The sequence below is a fragment of the Crocodylus porosus genome, unplaced genomic scaffold (genome assembly GCF_001723895.1).
Source record: "Crocodylus porosus isolate Cpor-Errol unplaced genomic scaffold, CroPor_comp1, whole genome shotgun sequence".
NCBI lineage: Eukaryota > Metazoa > Chordata > Crocodylia > Crocodylidae > Crocodylus > Crocodylus porosus.
Genome location: NW_017728951.1, coordinates 23,915,192 through 23,935,572, shown reverse-complemented (window position 1 = coordinate 23,935,572; position 20,381 = coordinate 23,915,192). Strand labels below are relative to the sequence as shown.

The following is a 20,381-nucleotide window of genomic DNA, read 5'->3' as shown; positions in this document are numbered from 1 at the left end:
CGGACAGTGAAGTCTGTACTTAGATAATCTGTGCAGGAGATGTAGCCTTAGCTCAGCAAGTTAACATGAGCAAGAAACATGAACACAGCTACAAGGGAAGTTAGGAAGGGCATGGGCAAGGGTAAAGAAAGTGGAGTTCCTCTCCCCCCCCCCGACCTTTCAGATGACTAGGTTCAAAAAAGCAAAGTGAAAAAATGAACCAAAAAAAAAGTCACCAGTACTCCAGGGCCCAGCTTCCATCAGGACACATCCATCCTTAGTAAGGGCTACCCAGGTTAAAAGGTGCAAATTGGCACTTATTAGCACAAAGATTTGAGCCAGAAACACAGATACCAAAAGGGGAAGATTTGCCAGCTTAGCTGAGAGAAGACTTCTTTCAGCGGCATTTTAGAGCCCTTCTCCATACCTTGGAGTACAAGATACTAAAGATCGTCTGGCTACAGAAAGAGGTCTCCAATATACTGGATCTAGACAACCATAAGTCTAAAACGTGGTAGGACTTCCTTCATCCTTGCACAGTGGATACTCTAAACCAAATCCAACAGTCTATTTGTGTGCAGCTCTTTGTTAGTATAGTAATTAGCATTTAAATACTGAGTTGAGAGCAACCTTTACACAGCTGCTTGGTGGATGTGCTTGCTATAGGATCTCCAAGAAGAGAAGAAGTAGGATTAAAGAAAAAAAATAAAAATAGAAAAAATGCTATGCTGTGCACCACCTGAGGCTGTCCTCCTCCCCAGAAGTGTCTGCATACCTCTGGAAACCTGGGGGTTTTGGGGCACTTGATAAGTGAGAAGGCTAACTCACATATTTCCAGAGGTAGTATTTCTATTAAGCCTCATTTGGCCTGCAAAACAGATTTCACTGGGAGCCAAGAGTGCTCCTCACCTTGGTCCAGCACACCTGGAATAATCCCTGCAGGATAAGATGCTGAACAAGTGAAATAGCTCATCAGTAGCATCTGAGAAGTGGGGGGAAAGAAGAGGAAAGTCCATCTCTCAAGATCCAGAGGTCTCAGGCACTTCATAGGTAGTAAAAGCTTGCAGTGCTTCTCTGTACAGCGAGACCCAAGGGTTCCCTTCCCACATGCCACAGCCTCCAGTCCTTCCCCTGCTACACATGCCGTGCTGACGCCGTGCAGAGGAAAGGCCCCCCAAAGAAAGGCACTAGATCAGGTTCCTGAGCAGAAGTGCAAGTTTGACCCCAGACAGAACACCTTGCATGAGGCTTTAAAACCAAGCCTTGTAAGCCATTCAAAACCCTGAGAAAAGGAGACAGAAACAAAGCAGCATTGATTCCCCGGGGAGAGACTCCCTCTCTTGCTCACACGCTATGGGCATAGCTTATCAAAACCAAGCAGAAGTAAGTCCAACAGCCTTCAAAAGGACAGTCCATGCAGAAATCAGGACATCGTTTCCACTTCTAACATTTGCTGACCCCAACCAACAGACCCTCCCCAGAGCAGGACGCACGAGTAGGTTGCTGAGCTGAAAGAAGGAGTTTGCTTGCCTCTCAGTCTGTATTTGCCTTGCGGCCACTTCCTAGATAAAATCTTGAGGAGACCCCTCCTCTCCATAGGGCTCCACGTCACAATCCAGCCGTTCCTCGTCCCGGCGTCCCACAATGTAGTTGCCCTCCAGCACCGGGCCGTATGTACTTTACAGTCTGTCCATACCGCTCCTGGGAGCAGGCAGCTTGCTGCTAAGTGACACAGTCCCAGCCTGTCCCCCACATCCCGGGGGCGAGCATAGCTGCTTCTGTCACTGAGCACTGCTAAACGCTGCAGCCTCCTAAACAGCAATGAGGAGCATCGGTACTGAGTAATTTCTGCTTCCTCCTCTGTGATGCAACAGCTAAGAAACAGCAGTTTTGCAATAGCCAATAACTTAAGCCACCAACAGGACAAAAAAAAAAGCTGTCTGGATATGGAAATCTGAGAACCCCGATTTCTGCCAAAAGTCTTCTGCTGTTATCAGGCACATAGATGTGTCTGTTCTTTTAATCCATGCTGTGCCTGGGCTTTTATAATACCCTTTTATGATCATCTACCAAACGTTTACAGATTCAAACTAAGTTGGTATAAAGCTGGGCAATAAAGAAAAAAAAAAATCTTTTAAAGGAGCCAAAACCACAGGAAACGGTCAGTGAATACCTTTTAAGTGTGATTCATAGTGGAAGAACTGACTGATGAGGATTTTTCTTGGTTCAGGTCCCCCTAGTCCTTAGCGAGCACAAGTGTCATCAATACAAGCAGGGCATGCACAGGGTGTCTGGGTGAACTTAACAGGTACCATCAAATTGTCCCTAGTTTTCATATAGCAAACTTGGAGTTAAGTGCTGTGCTAGATTTAGCAAGAAATAGCTGTGGTATTTCAGATCCAGCTGTGTGGATAACTTGTAATTCTGGGACTTTCTAAAGGGTATATCTTTGGGATGCTCATCTTTATAAGGCTTGTTAACAACAGTGGCACTCCCACTGAAATCAGTATTTCTCCACCACCACATCCTAACCTCTAAAGATGGGGTGTAAGGGCTCTTCTAACCGAGTTTGAATGCTGCAATCCTTTAAGGTTTCTCTTACACTAAAGACAGCCCGAGATGTCTTTCCCATGGTCTGAGGCACGAGCTAAAGCTACTGGCTTACTTACTCTTGACCTTTAAAGAAATTCCACTTTCAGCCAAGATGGAGACCATCTCTACACGTGTGAAGACACTAAAATGTTACGTTACGAGGGTATAGGGTGCTCTAACATGTTAGAAGACACTTGGGGAACAAGCCCTTACCACTGCTGCATACCATCTTTTTTTTCTCCCACCATGTATGTACAGAGCTTTGACCCAAGGGTCACTGGAAGATTAGCCAGCTACTGTGCAGCAATTGGTAAGCTATTTCTATTTCATTCAGCCCCATTTTGTGAGGCTGAAACACGTGGGGAGGCAGAGTACCAAGGAGTGAAAAGCTCCGAGGAATTGAGACTCGGCAAAGCACGCAAAGCTTCCAGAACCCAACGTTAGTCTCTTGAAGGGTTGAAAAATACATAGACCCATCCGCGACATCCCTTACCACACAGTCCATCCCCGGCAGAGTTCAATTCACTCCCTTCTCAAACCTCGACTCTTATGCACCATGCCAGACAGAGACAGGAGACTAGATTAGGTTAGTCTCAAGCTTCTTCCAAAGGCTGCACTTACGGAGTGCTTGGCCAAGTTTAGATCTCCTTGCAGGACTGGGCATTTCATGCATAATGCCAGCCTGCCCGAGAGTTGTATGCATACCACTTTAGCAGCAGTGCCAATCTACCAACAAGTGTCTGCTTATTTAAAGGCACAGGTGTTAGCCTCTCCCCACGCTGGATCCAGACCGTGGGGCCCCTCCCAGGCTGGATCCATAGGGCCAGTGGCAGCTACAATCAGTCCAGGGACAACGGTGGGGATCTGGCAGGCACAGAGCAAGCGAGGGCTGTAGCTGCACAACTCTCATGCCACAAACAGCCAAGTCTTGCAGCGTCCAGGGGCCCCCAAGTCTGCAGCAGACCCTGCCCCCAAAACTTAACACTGCAGCAGGCTGGATGGGATGGATCTGCAAGGCTGCATCTTTGACATCTCCTATCTAAAGCACCTGCAGTATCCCAGGATTTGGCAACGGAGGAAACCCACAATGTCAGGCAAACTGGTTTAGCCCTCGCTAATATGAAACTGCTTCGTGTTGTACAACTCCTAATACGTCTTCCTCATCTACCTCACTCACCGTGGAATTTATTAGTGTATTGTCTCCCATTACCCCAGTTCAGCCCATCTTTTCATGCCAGCGATTCCTAGTCAGGGCAGCAGGCCATCCCAGTCCCTCTAGAGGGTTTTATGGCCCCATCCCAGAAACTTTTCTATTTACCTAAAGTTTTCTGGCAGCAACAGTTTGTAGGGGTTTTGCACCACTCAACATACCACACACAAGACATGCATTTCCTTCGCACGTGTTGTAGGAAACGGGCCCACCTCGAACATTTGGGCTCATCTACCTAAGGAAAAATCACCAGAGGAAAAAAGTAGACCGATTCCCTAGGGCTATGCCAGTGAACTTTCCTGTGTAGATAATTTCTATTGGGTACATAGGGAAAATAAAAGAAGGTATTTAAACACGAAGCAGAGAGCAATGGAAGAAGAAAAGCAGCTGAAGGAGAGGTTTCAAAGAAAAATTTAATGCTTTATAGTGGCTGTAACTGAATAAGACAGGGTAGACGTATTAGCAGCAACACTAACGGTAACTTCATCTCCCAGTTTGGTTGAGCCGAGTAATCGGAAAAACAGGGAAACCAGGTTGTAGTACAAGTAACGTGTCTTGGATGGGGTGGTGTGCTAGGCGGTAGATGGATGTTGGCAGCGCGAGAAAGACGGGATATTCTAGATTGTGGGGTAGCATGGAAAGACTTTGTGCACAGACCAACCGCAGATGCTTCCTCAGCCTGATGAAGGGCGTTTGCGCCTGAAAGCTTGCTAAAAAATTTTCCCCCAACCATTTGAGTTGGTCTAATAAAAGATACCGGATTTACCGGAAGAACCTTGTTTGCCCATGTCCTTGAGCCAAGATGGCTACAACCTACACCCTGAAAGACTTTGTGAACATTATGAATTCTAAATTTGCGTTTATTTTAATAATGGCCAATGTTGCCATTCTTAAAGCAAAAGCAGGTCTCAGTCCTGGACTTTAGGGTCAGCTATGGAGTTTGGAATAATTCAGACCACGGGCTGCGATTCAGGCGCCATCTCCATTTCTTAGCAACAGAACAGCATTGGCAAAAGTGTTTTACTTCACTACAACCTTCTCCAGTGGTTTAATTGGCTGCCTCTACCAGGAGATTTATTTGTGGAATGTTACATTATTGTCTGGCTTCTTTTGCAACCGGGGCCAAACATTTCTTTGATTCATGGAGGAAAGATTCGGCAGACAGGCGACGTTATCCCTTCCTGGGAAGTACAAACAGGCAGAGGAGTACAAGGGAAGGTCACGAGTTCCAGAGAGCACGTGGTTCGGACCCAACTGTTTAGATACAACTCTGGCAAGAAGGGACACAGCCAATGCAGCTCAGTCCAAGATTTCAAGTCTCCACTGAAAAAATTCAAACCCGTATTTCCTGAATTACTGCAGCTGCCAGTCATTCAAAGATAAAAATTAGCAAGTGCATAGACACACTGTCCAAAATATAAGAGGCACCAATTCATGTACAGTGGACTGCATATTAAAGTAAAATGATATTAAATTATACCTATATGCACAAGGCGCAATGCCACCCATGTGATATCATTCCTCGCGCCCTAACCCAAACCTGTGTCCACCTGAGGCTTCTCTGTGCACTGCAAGTGAAGGGCTAGACACTTCCACGGTGATCAGCTGGTTCTTCCTCTCCCCTACCAATCCCCTCAACAAGTGCAGACACAAAAACCTCAGACACCGATATTAAGGCCCTGAGCTCCAATTGCTTGTTCTTTGGTCTTTTTCGGGGTCTCTAGGAGCAGCTGAATGGAGGCCAAGCTCATTATAGCAAGGGTTAGGCAGCTCTAACTGGCTTGATTCCCAGGCACTGAGCAGTGCAGAGCCAACTGATCCTCCAAGAACACTGCAAGACCAAAACACTACAATACCTTCAAACACTTGGCAAGGTGACTGTCACAGGGCGGGGACCCAGGAGCAGCTGTGATCTCTCCTGGCGCCCCCTACCGAGCCAAGTGAGTGTCCATGCACCCTCGTTATCTCGCCCGCCACGACTTTGATGGTGAAAGTATTATAAGGGAGGCTGCCTTTTACCCCCCTGGGCGTACTCCCGCCGGTACCCCGTCTGCCGCTGATTCTGGGTACTCCCGTCACAGGGCTACGCCTGGCTCCCACCTCCCCTTATATCACGCCCCAAGCTTCTCGGATGTCCCGGACATTGTCAGGTCCAACTATCCTTGTTACGCTCGCCCTTCTGAGCCCTCGCCCCCTCCTGGGGCCTGTCTCTCCGTGCTCCCGCAGTCAGGGCTCCGGTGGCCGTAGCCACGCCTGGCCCCCCAGGCCCCTTTCCGGATCCTACGCCCAACTCGGGCTTCCCAGAATCGGGGCTCAGGCAGCCTCAGCCTCGCCTAGCCACCAGACCCTCCTTCTGGGCCCTACGCCCCACTGGGGCTTTTCCCCAATTGGGGCTCAGGAGGCCTCAGCCTTACCTGGCCCCCAGACCCCTTTCTCTGGGTCTCGTGCCCCATTGGGCCTCTCGCCTGCGCCCACACTGGGCTCCTCCCGATACTGCCCCACTGGGGCCGGGGTCGGGACACCCCGAAACGCAGCGCCACTCTCCGGCGCCAAACTGCTGTGCCCTCCCAGGGCACCAGGAACCCCCATGCTACGGGGGAGCTCCTATGAGGCCTCCTCCACCCCTTACAGCCTCACCCGGTCCTCCAGTCTTAACAACAAACAACAAAACAATATCATAAGCCAACCGGCTACAACTCAAGAGCTAAGCCACCTGGCTAAACAAACTCTAAGCCATCAAGGAGTTTCTCCTCCCAAAAATCCCTACCAGGGCTTCCTCCACCCGGCCTGCTCCCAATGGAAGCTGCTCAGGCCACCGGGCTTCTTTCTTCTACCCGCTTCCACCGAGCTCCTACTTCCTCAGCAGCCAGAGGGGAACTGCCCCCGGCCTCAGCCTGGCTACTATTATATAGGCCAGGCCCTGCCCCCTTCTGGTCAGCTGACCAGACTGGTTGCCCCGGCAACCCGCACCTGGGCTGCCCGAGTGACTGGCAGCTGAACCTGTATTACTGCTGTCAGTAGCAGGCACCTTAGTGCCCTGCTACAGTGGCAATTTAAGACAGATGGGGGTGCAAGGTTGCCTGTGGCTAAGGACAACCGTATACAACTGTACACACCTGGCACAGTGGATCCCTTCTGTAGCGCACTAAAGGCCTTGGAATCGCATGGTCACTGCCATTTGCACAGCGTTCAAGAAGGAGAGAGGGGAAAAAAAAAGGAGAGAGAAAAGAACAGAAGAAAAACGAAAAAAGAAACAAAAAAGAAAACCCACAGCAAAGTTGTTCTTTTTCTATATGCTTCTTGGGGGATTTTCCAATCCAAATCTTGACAAAAATCAAAAAAGTTAACGTGTTAAATATTGCCAAGAGTAGCTTGCTAGTCTTTGGATTATTATTATTATTCTGTTGTTGTTTAAAGAAAAAGCCAAGAAACATGAGAAGTGGGGAGGTGGGTGGGTGGGGTGAGATTCCCCAGCCCCACTTCTTAGGAAAGCCGGCTTGCACTTTAGGGAGTCCAGCTGACTAGGTTACAGGTAGAAGCAGTTAAGCAAGCCTTCCTTAAGTATTTTGCACACAGATGTGCTAAACCACTTGGAGATCATTCAAGCAGCTGCCAGACAGGGCCCTGCACCAATCTGGAATTGCCTAGTCCTTCAGCACTTGGCTCTGAATTATGAACACATTGCAGCAGTAAGAAGCATTTTACAAAGTATGAGGCAGGCTAGTTGGGGACAGGCATGAGAAAGAGCTAGTTTAAAAAAGAAGAATAGATATAATATTATTACATGCACACACACACGCAAGAGATAAAATAGTATATTCACATATACACACACATATTCAACCAGTTTAGCAGCACATGGCAAGGAGAGGGTTACTTTTCACGAGCTCAGGAAATATTGCTGTAGCATGCAAGATCTGATCTGGCATCGAGCTAGACACCCACCGCTCCTAATGACTTCAAATGAGAGGAAAGGGTGCACAGCATCTCTCCAGGTCAGACCCAGAACAGGCCTCCTACTGAAGAGATGCTTTGTTTTCAGCAAAAGCGCTAAGCCTCTTACTTTGGGGTTATCGAGTGTTCACAATAAGTGTAAACTCTAAAATATCAAAGCCAGGGAGTACAAGACAAAGAGTCAAGTGAGTTGAAGAGTACAAAGTAATGGCCTCCCGTCTCTGGGGGACAGCTCACTTCCGACTCGGGAGCTCAGATACAAGCACATCTGGAATTATTCTGCCCCCCATTCTCATTTGCCCGGTACCAAAATGGATATTTGAGTAGGAGGATCATACAAGAACCCAGACAGGCAGACTACTGTACAGCACAGCAATTCTAACACCCTGAAAAAACCCTCAGACTTGAAAAATGGGTATCGGGGTTAAGCCAAACAAGAAGCAAAAATTCAGAACAAGGTGCGCTAAAACTTGTGTGAGGAAGTATGTACGTTAGTACTGGTCACATGTTGCCTACTATCAGGCAATGTCGTTGGTCTCCTGCATGTTTTTAACTGCACAACTGTGTAGCAAGAGCGCACTCCCCCCACCCCCCAACGTAGACAGCAAGGAGGGCATGTGAGTAAGAAATCAGAGAAATAGGGCAGGACAGAGGTCACCTAGTCCAATCCCCTGCCTTTGGATTTCCCCACCTTTCCTTCTGTCAGCTCAAAACCTTGATCTTTCATCATTACTCTCTAAATGGTTACGGCAGATGCAGGCTTCAGAGACTCCTAGACATCCGTCGAGTGTCAGGGTATTTCCACAGCTGTGCTGGACAGTCCGAGCCAGAGGAGTTTCCATCATTCCTCCTTGGTGACATTTTCACAGCCTCTTTCCATCCCTCCTGTATCTGCGTAAGCATCCTGCCATCGCTTTCTATTCAATTCAAATTGTCCTTATTCCTCATTATGCTTCTTATGTGTTATGTCAGCACATAGACTGCTGCATGAATACAGTAGTTTAGGCACAGAGGTGCAGTCTAAGCCAGCTGGTCCCAACTCCAGCTACACACACTGAACTCCGCTATAGAGGGCACAGGAAAGTAGGGCTGGAAGGGGCCTCACAAAGTCATCTGGTCCAGCCCCTGCTCAACCCAGGATCATCCCTGACTAAACCACTAAGCCATCCCAAGTCCAGTGTCTGTCCAACCTGAACGTTTCCAGGGATACAGCGTCGACAGCTTCTCTAGGTAGCCTGCCTCAATGCTACGCCAAAAAGTCAGAGTCAGAAGCCTCCAACCTAGGTTTTCTCTGCTGCAGTCCAAGGCCATTGCTCCTAGCCCTTTCTCTCTGGCTATAGGGAATGAGGCTATCTCCATCCCCTCAAACTGCCCTTCAGGTATTTAAAGGCACCACATATGACATTAGATCAGGGGTCTGGGAGACCTAACCTATGACAAAAGGCTGCAAGAACTAGGGTTATCTAGTCTGGACAAGAGAAGACCACGGGGAAGACTTGATAACAGTTTGCAAATACCCACAGGTTGATTATAGAGAAGATGGAGATGGGCTTTTCTTTGCGGCTGTAGGGGACAGGACTAGGAGCAGCGAGCCCAAGCTACAGCAGGGGAAATTGAGGCTGGAGATTAGGAGGCACTTCCCATAGGAGGGTGGTCAAGCATTGGAGTAGGTTGCCAGGAGAAACTCTGCAAATCTCCAGCCTTGGAACTTTAAGAGCAGGTTAAGCAGGCGTTTTGCTGGGGTGGTTTAGTCAGGGATAATCCTGGCTTGAGCTGAGGGCAGGACTAGGTGACTTGCAAGGTCCAGCTCTGCTTTCTTATGCACCTAAGCGTGCACCCTCCCTGCACTCCAAAACGCCTTTCAAGGCCCCACAGCAGGAGCTTCTGGTGCTGCCACCTGCTCTGTGCACAAGTCAACAGCTCCAGCCTCCAGGACCGTCAGGCCAGTGTCTTTTCCCAGGAACCAAATAACCCTCACTTTGAGATGCCTGGATGAAGAGAAGTCCCCACCAAGTTTCGCAGTTAACAGGGGCACCAGGCTGCCCAGGGACATCTGGACCTTTCCCAGAGTACTTAATAAATGGGCAAGTAATTTGGAATAGGACGCAGACCAAAAGCTAATCTAGTTGGTAGTGAACCTGCACACGAGTCAGAACTAGTCTGGGCCCTATAGCACTTGAAACGGAGAGCTCCAGCTCACTGAACTCATGGCCTCTCGCAGGGTCAACCTCAGCCTGTGGTTCAGAAACATCTGGCTGGTTACCAGTCCTCCCCCATTTTCCTCATGCTAAATTACATTAATAGCTACCAAAAGGGTATACAATTTCCTAACCCTAGTTTTCCACATAAGCAATTGTTGTATCCATTACATGGCCATTCCACAGTCACAAGGGGGAAGAGTTTTTCAACTACAAAAGGGAAGGGGGTTCATAACGTTCTTCCATCAAGGCATGATCCTCCTTAGACAGCCAGAAGTCTTGAGCTATGCAATTTGACAGAACTGACAGCAAATAACACTGTAGGGAAAAAAAAAGAGGAATTCCGACTCCAGGACTTGCCACCACTCATCATAACCAAGTTCTCCTTCATTTTAAAAATAGCTTAAAAACCACACTGCTTTTTCGTAAGGGTCAACAGGCCAGATACTTGTATAACAAAACAAAAATGAAGTCTATGCCAGCAGAGAACAAGTTTTTATTGGGAGGAAAAATGCCTATAGCCCTGGAATATAGGAACTCCTATTAATTAGGCTGGTAATATCAAGAGAGGCGAGTACCAATTACTAAACAGAGGAAACAAGCACTCTCAAAGTCAGACTGCATGAAGTTATCAAAAAAAAAAATATCAAAAGATGAAGATGAATGAGCAACTTGGTTTGCAGAGAGGAGTTTTGGTTAAAAGAGCATACTGCAGTCAATGGGCTACTCAGCTTTGAAGTCCACTTTGGGGTAGGATTGTGAAAACTGGCCTTCAGAAGACTTTTAAGAACACCAGCTGTGGAGAAAAATGGTTTTTGATCATTCTTAAATCCACTGCCTCCAGAAATGCATTGCAGTTATAATGGGTTAGAGATCTTGATCAACACGGGGTTTTTAAATGTGAAGAGCCTCAAAACTAGAACAGTTAAAAAACAAAAGAAATACAATTCAGAGATGACACTGTTTCCAAATTTCACAACTGGTCTTGGCATTCAAGTTTTCAGACTAGACTCGTTGCACCATGCAGTCACTCGTCACAAAGGGATGGTGCACTCCGAACTCATCAAGACAGATGTGCTTAAGAAAGGTCATGGCTTGTGGAAGCTTTTCTTTTGCGGGGCAGGGGGAGATGCAGTTTCAGCACCTAAAACCATTCAAATTCCAGAGTTGTCAGCTCTCATGGAAGAAGTCTTGAGATGGTGAGTGTGCAGGGAAAGGAAGAGAGGCACATTGCAAAGTCTTGAGCCAACCTGTACAGATGTATGGCTATTTGAAGAGTCCCTCTATTTTCCTTTAAGTCACTGGGGGCCTGGGGTGGGAAATGCAATACCATGGACACCGTCACACAAAGCTGGTCAGTAAAGGAGAAGATTTTGGTTTCAGCTTTTCACAAAGTTTCTAAAAAGAAAAGCTCTCTCTGAATTTGAATGAGTTGGCAACACAGAAGCCCTAAATCTGGCTCAGAAGACAAGAAGTTTCTCTTCCTTGCAATGAAAGATGCCTGCTGGGGCCGTTTCAACTCCCAGAAAGGCATATTTCCATAGGTGCCATCATCAGGCCTCACCTTGGATTTAAAGAAAAGAAAAAAATACAGGTTCCAGCTGAGCATGTTCGCAGAAAAATCACAGGAATAGCACCCTGCTGGTAGTGCCCATCAACTAGGCAGAGAGTTGTAGAAGTGTAAGAGTCCTTTCAGTAACATTTCTTATTGTGTCAGTCAACCTGGTCTGAAAAAATGTGAAAGAAGAATGGGGGACAGAAATGGCGACACACAGAACCATACCCCGCTCTTCCTGAATAACTTCCCCAAAACAGGTTATAATGAAAAGAAAAATCCTTTTGAGAATGGGCAGAATCTAAAACTGAATCTTCCACATCCCCACACCCTCCAACTATTTTGTCAAGCAAAAGAGGAAGAAGATCTCTCAGTCTGGCTGCTCCCCCCCCCCCCCAAAAAAAGGATCTATATATCATCAAGTAAACTCACATCTGTGGAACAAGTTAATCTTACAAGCGCCCCTATGTTTCAGGCATAAAATGTATGGTTTTTGGCCACGACGTAGAGTTCTTCCTTAGTTGATTGAATATGATCAACTGATTTGCTAAGAGTTACATGGCCATTATTAACAGGAGAACAGCACAGGTTTCTGGAGAGAATTCATACCAAATACTACAGGGAAATGAAAACACATGCCACCAGTACCACTGACACAATCAGTGCTTAGTATGGGAACAGTGTTTGAATTCACCTACGCAGGCACATTTGCCCCGTCAAGATGACTCGTGCAGGAATCGAGGGGTAGTCTGCCATCTTGCACCTGACATTTCTTTACAGATTCCCGACTTTTCCTTTCACCCAAAGGTGCAGACAAGCATCTCTCCTGGGTGTCTGTGCAAGGCAGCTCTTGAAGGCAGGTGCTAGCAAGCAGCCTTCCGATTCCAGAGGGGATGCAGAAATAACGACTCGAATCTGCGTTGGGTGGTGGAGCTCAGAGAGGCTTGTTGCCTCTGGGACAGGACACGAGCTGGTCTGCTTACCAGTCAGTCCAACCCAGCCCATCTGCCCAAAACAACGGTAGCACCTTGTTACATGCAGTCACCCGGCGCACCGAGAGTGACAGCAAGCCAGGGGCCAGCTACAAACACCCCTCCATGCCTCAGAACAGCAGCCACCTGCCAGGTGTACTGGGCCCGGGACTCCCCTGGTTGCTTAGACCTTCCAATAGCTCCTATGAAATACAGCTCTGCTTCTACCTCTAGAAACGTGAGCGAGTCTACTTCTTTCAGGCCTGCGACCTCATCCTGAAGTCACATATTACTCGCTCTCTTCCCTTTCTCCAACACCACTAAAGGGAAGTACCCTGCTCCCATGAGAGCCTGCAAAGAGAAGCCTCTACGAAAGGCAGAAGAGCCAGGAGCTTTAGGCATTGCCTAGGTCAGGTCTTCCACTGGGTGCAGAAGAGCAAGATAGCATTTCCTCACAGAGCACCATGCTGTCAACTGGCCACTGGTTGGGGGTGATCTAGGCAGAGCTATGCCTGTGCACCACTATTGGTATTTATCAGGTTTACAGCATGGGGCCGGGAAGGAAAAACTACCCTCCTGCCCCAAGCTACGTGGGGGGGCGGTGGGTTGTTAAGCCTTCCTCAGAGGCTTTGGGTGTTGGCTGCAGCCAATGCCGGGGATTTTGATTGGGCTGTGCCAATGCTCTTGCTGGGACCTAAAGCTGGAGGATCTTGACCCTCCACTCAGGGTCAGGCCGACTGTCATATCTGGGGTCTGCTCATACTCAAATTGGTACGGGGGGGGGGGGGAAGAAACTTGCCTTCCTCTGTAATGGGGCAGGAAGCCTGACCTTCCTCCTGGGAGCTCTTGAGCATATACTGACAGCCTTTGCAGCACCAGGACGTTAGCTCCTGTGGTCCCCTTGCTTTACTTGTGGCAGGTTCAGGTGTGATGTCTTGTGTTGCAGGGTTGACGGTGTCATTTTACTCACAGGGTGGACAAAGCACCTCTGTGGAATGGTTTGGATAGGGATGATCCTGCCTTGGGCAGGGGTTTGGGCCCAATGACCTATGGAAACCCCTTCCAGCCCCACTTCTCTACGATGCTATGAAGCCCGACCCTGCACGGCTAGTTGCGTAGCCTCACATTCTTTGCAGTCCACAGCGTTCTCCCTTTTCCTCACGTCCCTTGCTCTGATCTTGTGGTCAGAGCAGAAGACCAAGAGTGACAGTTTCCCCATGCCCGCCATCCAGTTTCCAAGCCAATATAAACTGTTCATGCAGCCAAGCATGCATCCCTCACGAGCACCATAATCTGAAGACGTAAGAATGGCACTTACCCTCCCCTAAATCATTTCCTTGCGTTCGGGCGGTTAGATTCAGATAAACATCCCTGTGGTTCAGGTTCAGGCCCTGCTCTGCTAGTTTTCCTGGAGACTCTAATCAGTGAAGTCTCTCATTTTACTGACGGCCCGGAGTACATCCCCTCCACCGCAGCAAGAGACCGGGCAGGAACGGTGCCATTTGGACTAAGAGACCTGGTCCTTTCGACTGCCCAAAAACTGCTATTGTCAGCTTGGTTCTTAAAATCTCCCTTTCCCATGGAAAGACATCATCACAGGCATGCAGCACAGCAAGACATGATCCAGTGCTTGTGGCCATATCAAGGACATGGGTTACAGCCAATATGGAGCAGCTCCTCTTCAAGGGCTACCCATTTTTGGAGAGCTGAGTCCAGGAACTTACCAGTGGGTTAGAAATTTACAACCCAAGATGAGCTGCTTCTCCGTCAAACAAGCCAAAAAAAAAGTCACCACAACATGCAGGCTTTGAAGCAGACCTTTCTGGGTCACCTCCCCTACCAGGTTCCCCGGCATGCTGACTTCTAACAGAGCAAGAGTGCACACAGCAAGCAATTTACCTGCAACATCCTTTTTTGGAGTATCAGACAAACTGGACATCCAAACTTCAAAGTTCAGGAAGAAGGCAGCAGGAAAATAAAGAAGCGTTAGAGAAACAAGCAAGCAGTTTCAATGTGTTCATGATAACAGTTACTGTTTACAATCTCTACCCCTTTTTAAAAATTCACCCCCATCAAATCACTTTCTCCAATGATGGACATAGTCAAGGCCCCAGAAGTTGTACCAGCTCAACGAGGATTTATCTACTAGTTAAATCGCAGTTTATAAAATTTCTCGCGAGCTAATGCTGGTCAGATGAATAGCTCTTCCCAAAGTCCAAAAATCTCACATGCAAAATCCCAGTCATTCCAAATAATGAGATTCAAGGCACAATTATACCCAAGGAAAATCCCAGCTGAGTTGCATGGGAAAGTTTTGACCCATTAGGTCGCAGTCTTGCAAACAATTATACGCAATTGTAACTTCACTGTTATAAGTAAGGTACTGAGGCCAACAGAACCACTTGCAGCGTGAGCTCAGGACATGAATAAGCGCTTTCAGGATCACATCCTTGGATTTTTGTTACCTTGGGAGAGAATTAAGGGAGAAAGCAATCTCAAGCTGTGAACAGAAGTTACATTCCTTAGGAAGTGAATAAATGACAGAAAGCCAGTAGATGGGCAAAGAAAAGGGTATAACCGCCTTACAAAAAAGTTACAAGATTTATGCCCCATTACAGAGGGAAGAAAGGTTTCTTCTAGGATGGTGGGGGCAGTAACAGCATTTTTAAAAAGGTGCATATCTGGTTTGAAAACATGGAAAGTATGTGTTTAACCTTAGTAAGTTTATTCCTGGACTAGGCATTTGCTGTCCATGAAAATCAGGTTAAACAAGAACTAGGGTCTCAGACACACAGCTCCCCAGGAAGAGGGACCCACACCAAAAACCAAACCCCTTACTCCCACCAACTTAACACGGCTTCCAATATGTCCAGGATGCCACACACCAAAGTGGAACACCACGTGATATTTTAATAGACGGGACTGCTAAAAGCATATACATTTATATACGATATATTATTTGTTACTTCTGTTTGACAGCCAGCAAGACATGGTCTAACCACTTGAAGGAGACATAAGCTAAGTGCATTAGGGGGACTGATCTGTTCAACTGGTGGTTATTGTTTAGATCCACAGGATAAATACATTTGCCTTTTCTTTCATAAGACACACAAATGGCTCCTCGTCCGTGCCAGCAATTCCTTTGTTATAGACCATGGTGCATAAGCAGATGCTTTCAAATGTTTTCCAACTGAAAGAATGAGGTTAAAAAAATCCAGCCAAATACACTGCATTTCCCCAGTAAGGATCTCCAAAACTTCCTCTGCAACACTTTTGCAAAGGGTCTATTTTTCCATTTGGCCAGGACAGAGCCAAGGCACATGGGGCATTTTTACATGGATTGTGGGGCATGGCACCGGGTGCTTTAATTAGCGAGCCATGCTAATTAAAAAGCGCCTGTGCGTCATGTGTATTAGTGTTGCTGTGCATCCCTATGCTGGGGGGCGGGGAGAAGGGGGGTGTGTGAAATGGTGGTGGGATGCTTTGACCGAAAGCTCATCTAACATGTTTTATTTCAAAGTGTCCCACTGCCATTTTTTCAGCATGGAGACAGTGTTGCATGTGATGCAGAAGGCTGTCGAAGGAGGGTCAATTTTCACGTTTCAGCAAACTCGATTAAATCAAGTCTACTCGGACACACTAGATTTCCAACATGTCAGAGCGGGCTCCACGTATGCGTACAGGAGCCCAGAGAGCTTCAGCTGCTTGCTGAGGGCCACAAGTTCTCAGCAACACCCTTCTCTGCCCCCAAATCAACTGCCAAACTCACTTCTCCAGTATCTACCCTTCATGGCTGAATATAAAGCCCATTAGATGGACAGGAAAGGAAAACCGGTGCTGTCCTTGGGTCCGAACTTGATCCAGATGCTGCATGTGGTGCACAAAACACCCAGGATGTGATGGCACGCAGCCAGCTTAGGACTTGCACTGCCTCCTGCAGCCACCCCAGGGTCAGCACCATGTACGGCACAAGTCCTGGACGAGCTGGAGCAAGCACTGCATACGCTGGATCTGGCAAGTGAAGGTGGCAGAAAGGGAGGTTCGTGGATCCAGGGTGGCTCGGAGCCAGCCAGGCACCATTCATCTAGACTGCAAGGCAAGTTAACTGTGGGTTACCTTTTTTGATCAAGGTATACCAACACCAAATTGATTGCGTTTGGTTGTTTTAGATTACTAGTTTTTGCATATGCTCCCAGCAACACCATTAAGCCAGTAGACAAGGTTCTTCCCATGACAAGGAGAGTGTTATTATTCTGTCATCTAAATATCTAAAGCAGAAATTCTATTAAATCCAGAGACTTGGGGAGGGAGGAGGATTGCAAATCAGAGCTTGCTCCATGCCAAGCTGGCACCGAAAGACTGAAACAGCCAAGGATGAAAAATATTTGGAATAAAGCTCTCGTTAGACACTTCCTTATGGCTCTATTGGATCCATCTGCTCAAGCAGGGAGAAAGCATTTAATGGAAGTCACTCGATAGTGCTGATTTCAGCAGTAAGAGTTGGGACGTAACCAAGGATCTCAAACAAATATACGAGTCCAGTTTGCTAGCACCATGTGCTTATGTAAAAAAAACCCCATATATTTCTTAACGAAACAATTTTTCCTCCTGTCGCCAGCAGCTGATCAGAGCCTATGTGCAAAAGGAAATTCGAGAAGCAGCTGGCAAGTAACACCAGCGGGTATCTTGGATTCCCAACCAAGAGAGAAAAGCATGAAGGAGGACCAGCGATTCTCATCTGACAGAGCTCGGCAGCAGTTGGACACAGATGAGTGTGCAGCTGAAGACGACAGCTAGCATAGCTCAGCTGCTCCAGCACAGGACATCTGCTTAGCATTAGACTTCCTTCTTGGGGGAGATTTTTTTTATTATTATTTTTAGTCCAGGACATTTAAGCTCTAATTGCTCCCAGCTTCTGAAGCCTCCCCCAACAAATAATAAAAATATCGGAGCCCGTGGTGATGTCCGCTGCCTCACAAAGGGTTCACTAAGAGTGTTGGAGAGGGCGGGAGGGAAGGAGGTCAAGAGGCCCCTGAAGCACGCTCTGACTGTGCTAGCGACACACAAAAGCCTTAAAACAAATAGTGCAGGGCTTCCCTGTAGGACAGCGGTTTACTGGAGCTCTGCACGGGGCTCAGAGTCGGTTTCCAGTGGGGGCTGCTAATGGTTAAAGACCCCATGAACTCGCACCCCCTTCCTGCCTCTCCACCTCCCCCTCTTACAGTGCCGAAAGCCAGTTGGGCTCCAACGTCCTCTGGAAAGAACCACTGTTTGGGAGGGAAATTCAAGTTGCCTGCCGACGCCACTCCTAATATAGCCTGGGCCCAATCCTACTCCCCACCCCCATTCAAATCCTTACAAATCAGCAGGAAGAGATTCCAGCTGGGATCAGATCAGACCCCTTCGATAAGTCTTATGTAAAACCACCGCATAAGAGAGTCCAGAAATGAATCAGAAACAAAAACACTGCAATGTGGAACAGCTCTCGAGGAGGGGCTTTCCCCTTCAGGGCTGCATTGTACAGAAGAAGCCGTGTAATGGGAGAGGCCCATCTCTGCTGGAAACAGCTGCTGACCTCCTGCCTGATTCAAGTTGGCGCCACAGTCTATGGATGCACCAGCTCTGCTTTCTCAGGTGGAGAGTGTCAGTGCAGGGGGAGGCGGGAAGAAAGAAGAGGAGGAAACAGGCTTTAAAAACCTGAAGCAGATGATTTATTTAAGAAGTTCACCAGAGAAAGCTTTCTGATGCCACCAAGACTGGTTTCTCTAGAGCTTCTCCCACTGCCGATTCCAGGAGAGGCAGCCACTGGAGCGTGGCGCTTGCAATAAAGCCGCTTGTCTCAATGCCACCTGTTCATATCATACCATCTTGCTGTGCATTGAAGAAACGTAATGCAACTGTCACGTACACTGTTTGCAAGCTTCCTGGAAGAGCCAGGGAAGTCTGGAGATCTGGAGAGGAGCCTGACCGCAAGTGTCCAGAGCCAGGCCTGAACTCTGTCCATGCTAGGGGTGCTTCCTACACAAGGGGTGTGTCTACACATTCATTAATGCGCATTAAGTTTAGTACTTACATAACCAAGTCAATCCATGTGAAGTAGCACCAACACATGGGGTTCTTGTTGGCATTTTATTTTCTTGTTTGGTTTTTTTGTTTTTGTTTTTTACAGACACTAACTGCACAGTAGTCTGGTAGTACTGCACAGTAGCATATTAGCACAGGATTTGCCCAGCATGTTGCTACACAGCGTTATTAGGCTACTGTGCAGTTAGCATCTCATGTCAATGCACCCAGTGACTAGCAAACATGTAGGCAAGCACACTGCACTGCCCTTTATGGAACAAGCCATTACAGGAACTCTCCTAAAGACATAGCCTTTAAAAATGATTCAGTCCACTACAAAAAAAAAAACAAAAAAACCAACCAGAGCTTGCCAAAGACAGTTACCCATCTCATGCATAATCTTCCAGGTGGCCTGCACAGGATGCCAGCTCAGAGATGCAACTGCTGCTGCCTCCTGCCTTCCAGGGGACAAGGCTAGGGTTGAGAGGGCAGCAGGCCCATGTCCAGTGGTACCCAAGAGCTCCGAAGAGGGGGGCGTCAAGTGATTGTTTCCTGAAAGATGGAGAATGGGCGTCAGGAGACCATGGGTGGGGTTAAAAGATGGGGTGATCTCAGGGTGTGTTCTGGAAGTCAGTCTGCTGGAGGACCACACACAAGGCAACAGGTGTGAGATGGAGAACTCCACTCCACTCCTCTTCCTGAGGAAAATGAGCTGTTCCAGGGTTTCCTCCTTGTGGGTGCTGTTCTCAGCATTCTCTCCAATGCTCCCACTGTTTCCTGGGTAGCTTTCCAAGCAGTATTTAAAGAAAAATAAAACCTTAAGGTCAACCCTTTAATGTGAAAAGGCTCCACATAATGTAAAAGAGGACTATTCTCTTAATTCTGGGGCAACAAAAGAAGGCCCCCATAAGGCAGCAGACATTAGAAGTTGTTGTATACGTGAGAGAGTAAGATTATTAGTCGACTAGAAGCACTCATCGCGAAACCCAGTCCCAATTATGAATTAAAGTACTGGAGCAATTTTCAAGTGTATGTTGAAAAGAAGCAATACCAAGAAGCAGAGACTGCAAACACACAGGAGCCCTGTGGGTCAAACATTCACGGCTCATTTTAACAAGTGACAGGTCAGGTACTAGCATGTGAAGAAACAGAGAAGGGGGAAGCCAAAAGAGACTGGCATGGGTCTAGTTTTAAAAGGATCCTGGTCCTACTCTGACTGAAACTAGTGAAGACAGACTACTGACATCAGTAATCCAAGATCAGCCTGTACAACTGCATTCAGACACTGAGCTCCCAAATACCCACCCTTCCCCTGCCCTCTTTTGTCATTTACTCTCTCAAAAATTCAGTGCACAAGAGCAAACCAAGTTCCTCTGAAATGAGGATGGACCACTTCAGCTAGGGAAGGCTTCACTGGAGGTCTAGCGGCTGGAAGTGATCCTTCTTACTCCTGCAGCTCATCCATCTCTTGGATGGAGGCCGGCCATTTGTAAGAAAAAAAAACGGAGACAAAGCAGAGGGACGAGGGTGTTCTCAACTCCCAATATTGGAATAAGGACCCGAAGCCACCTTAGACAGGTTTTTCTTTTTTGTGGTTGGTGGTTGTTGCCTCAGGTTGATTACCAAGACCCAGATAATTGATCATGTCCCAGCATGGAAGAAGAGTTAAAAGGTAAGAGGTAACAACTTACTCAGATCCAAACTTGGTACCTTGGGCCCATTTTTATGCTAGATTGGGTGGATTTGCAGTTGCAGCAAGTCCTGACTAGTGCTAACTCAGGAGAACACCTTTGCTTTTACCTGGAACATTTTTGCTCCGTGAACCACTTGTAGATCATCTCTGCCTGAGTCCCAAAGCA

The 20,381-nt window shown here is 47.6% G+C and overlaps 1 protein-coding gene across 3 annotated transcripts in view; it reads right to left on the bottom strand.

Annotated features, from left to right (window-relative positions):
* Positions 1-20,381, bottom strand: part of SH3PXD2A (SH3 and PX domains 2A) — a 308,394-nt gene that overhangs the window by 79,781 nt on the left and 208,232 nt on the right. For 2 of the 3 annotated variants that reach the window (XM_019555887.1, XM_019555886.1), the window contains exon 7: positions 14,359-14,403. The exons of the other annotated variant lie outside the window; for it this stretch is intronic. In XM_019555887.1, the coding sequence (XP_019411432.1) occupies positions 14,359-14,403 (45 nt within the window). The remainder of the gene's footprint in view (positions 1-14,358; positions 14,404-20,381) is intronic. 3 annotated transcript variants of the gene reach the window in all.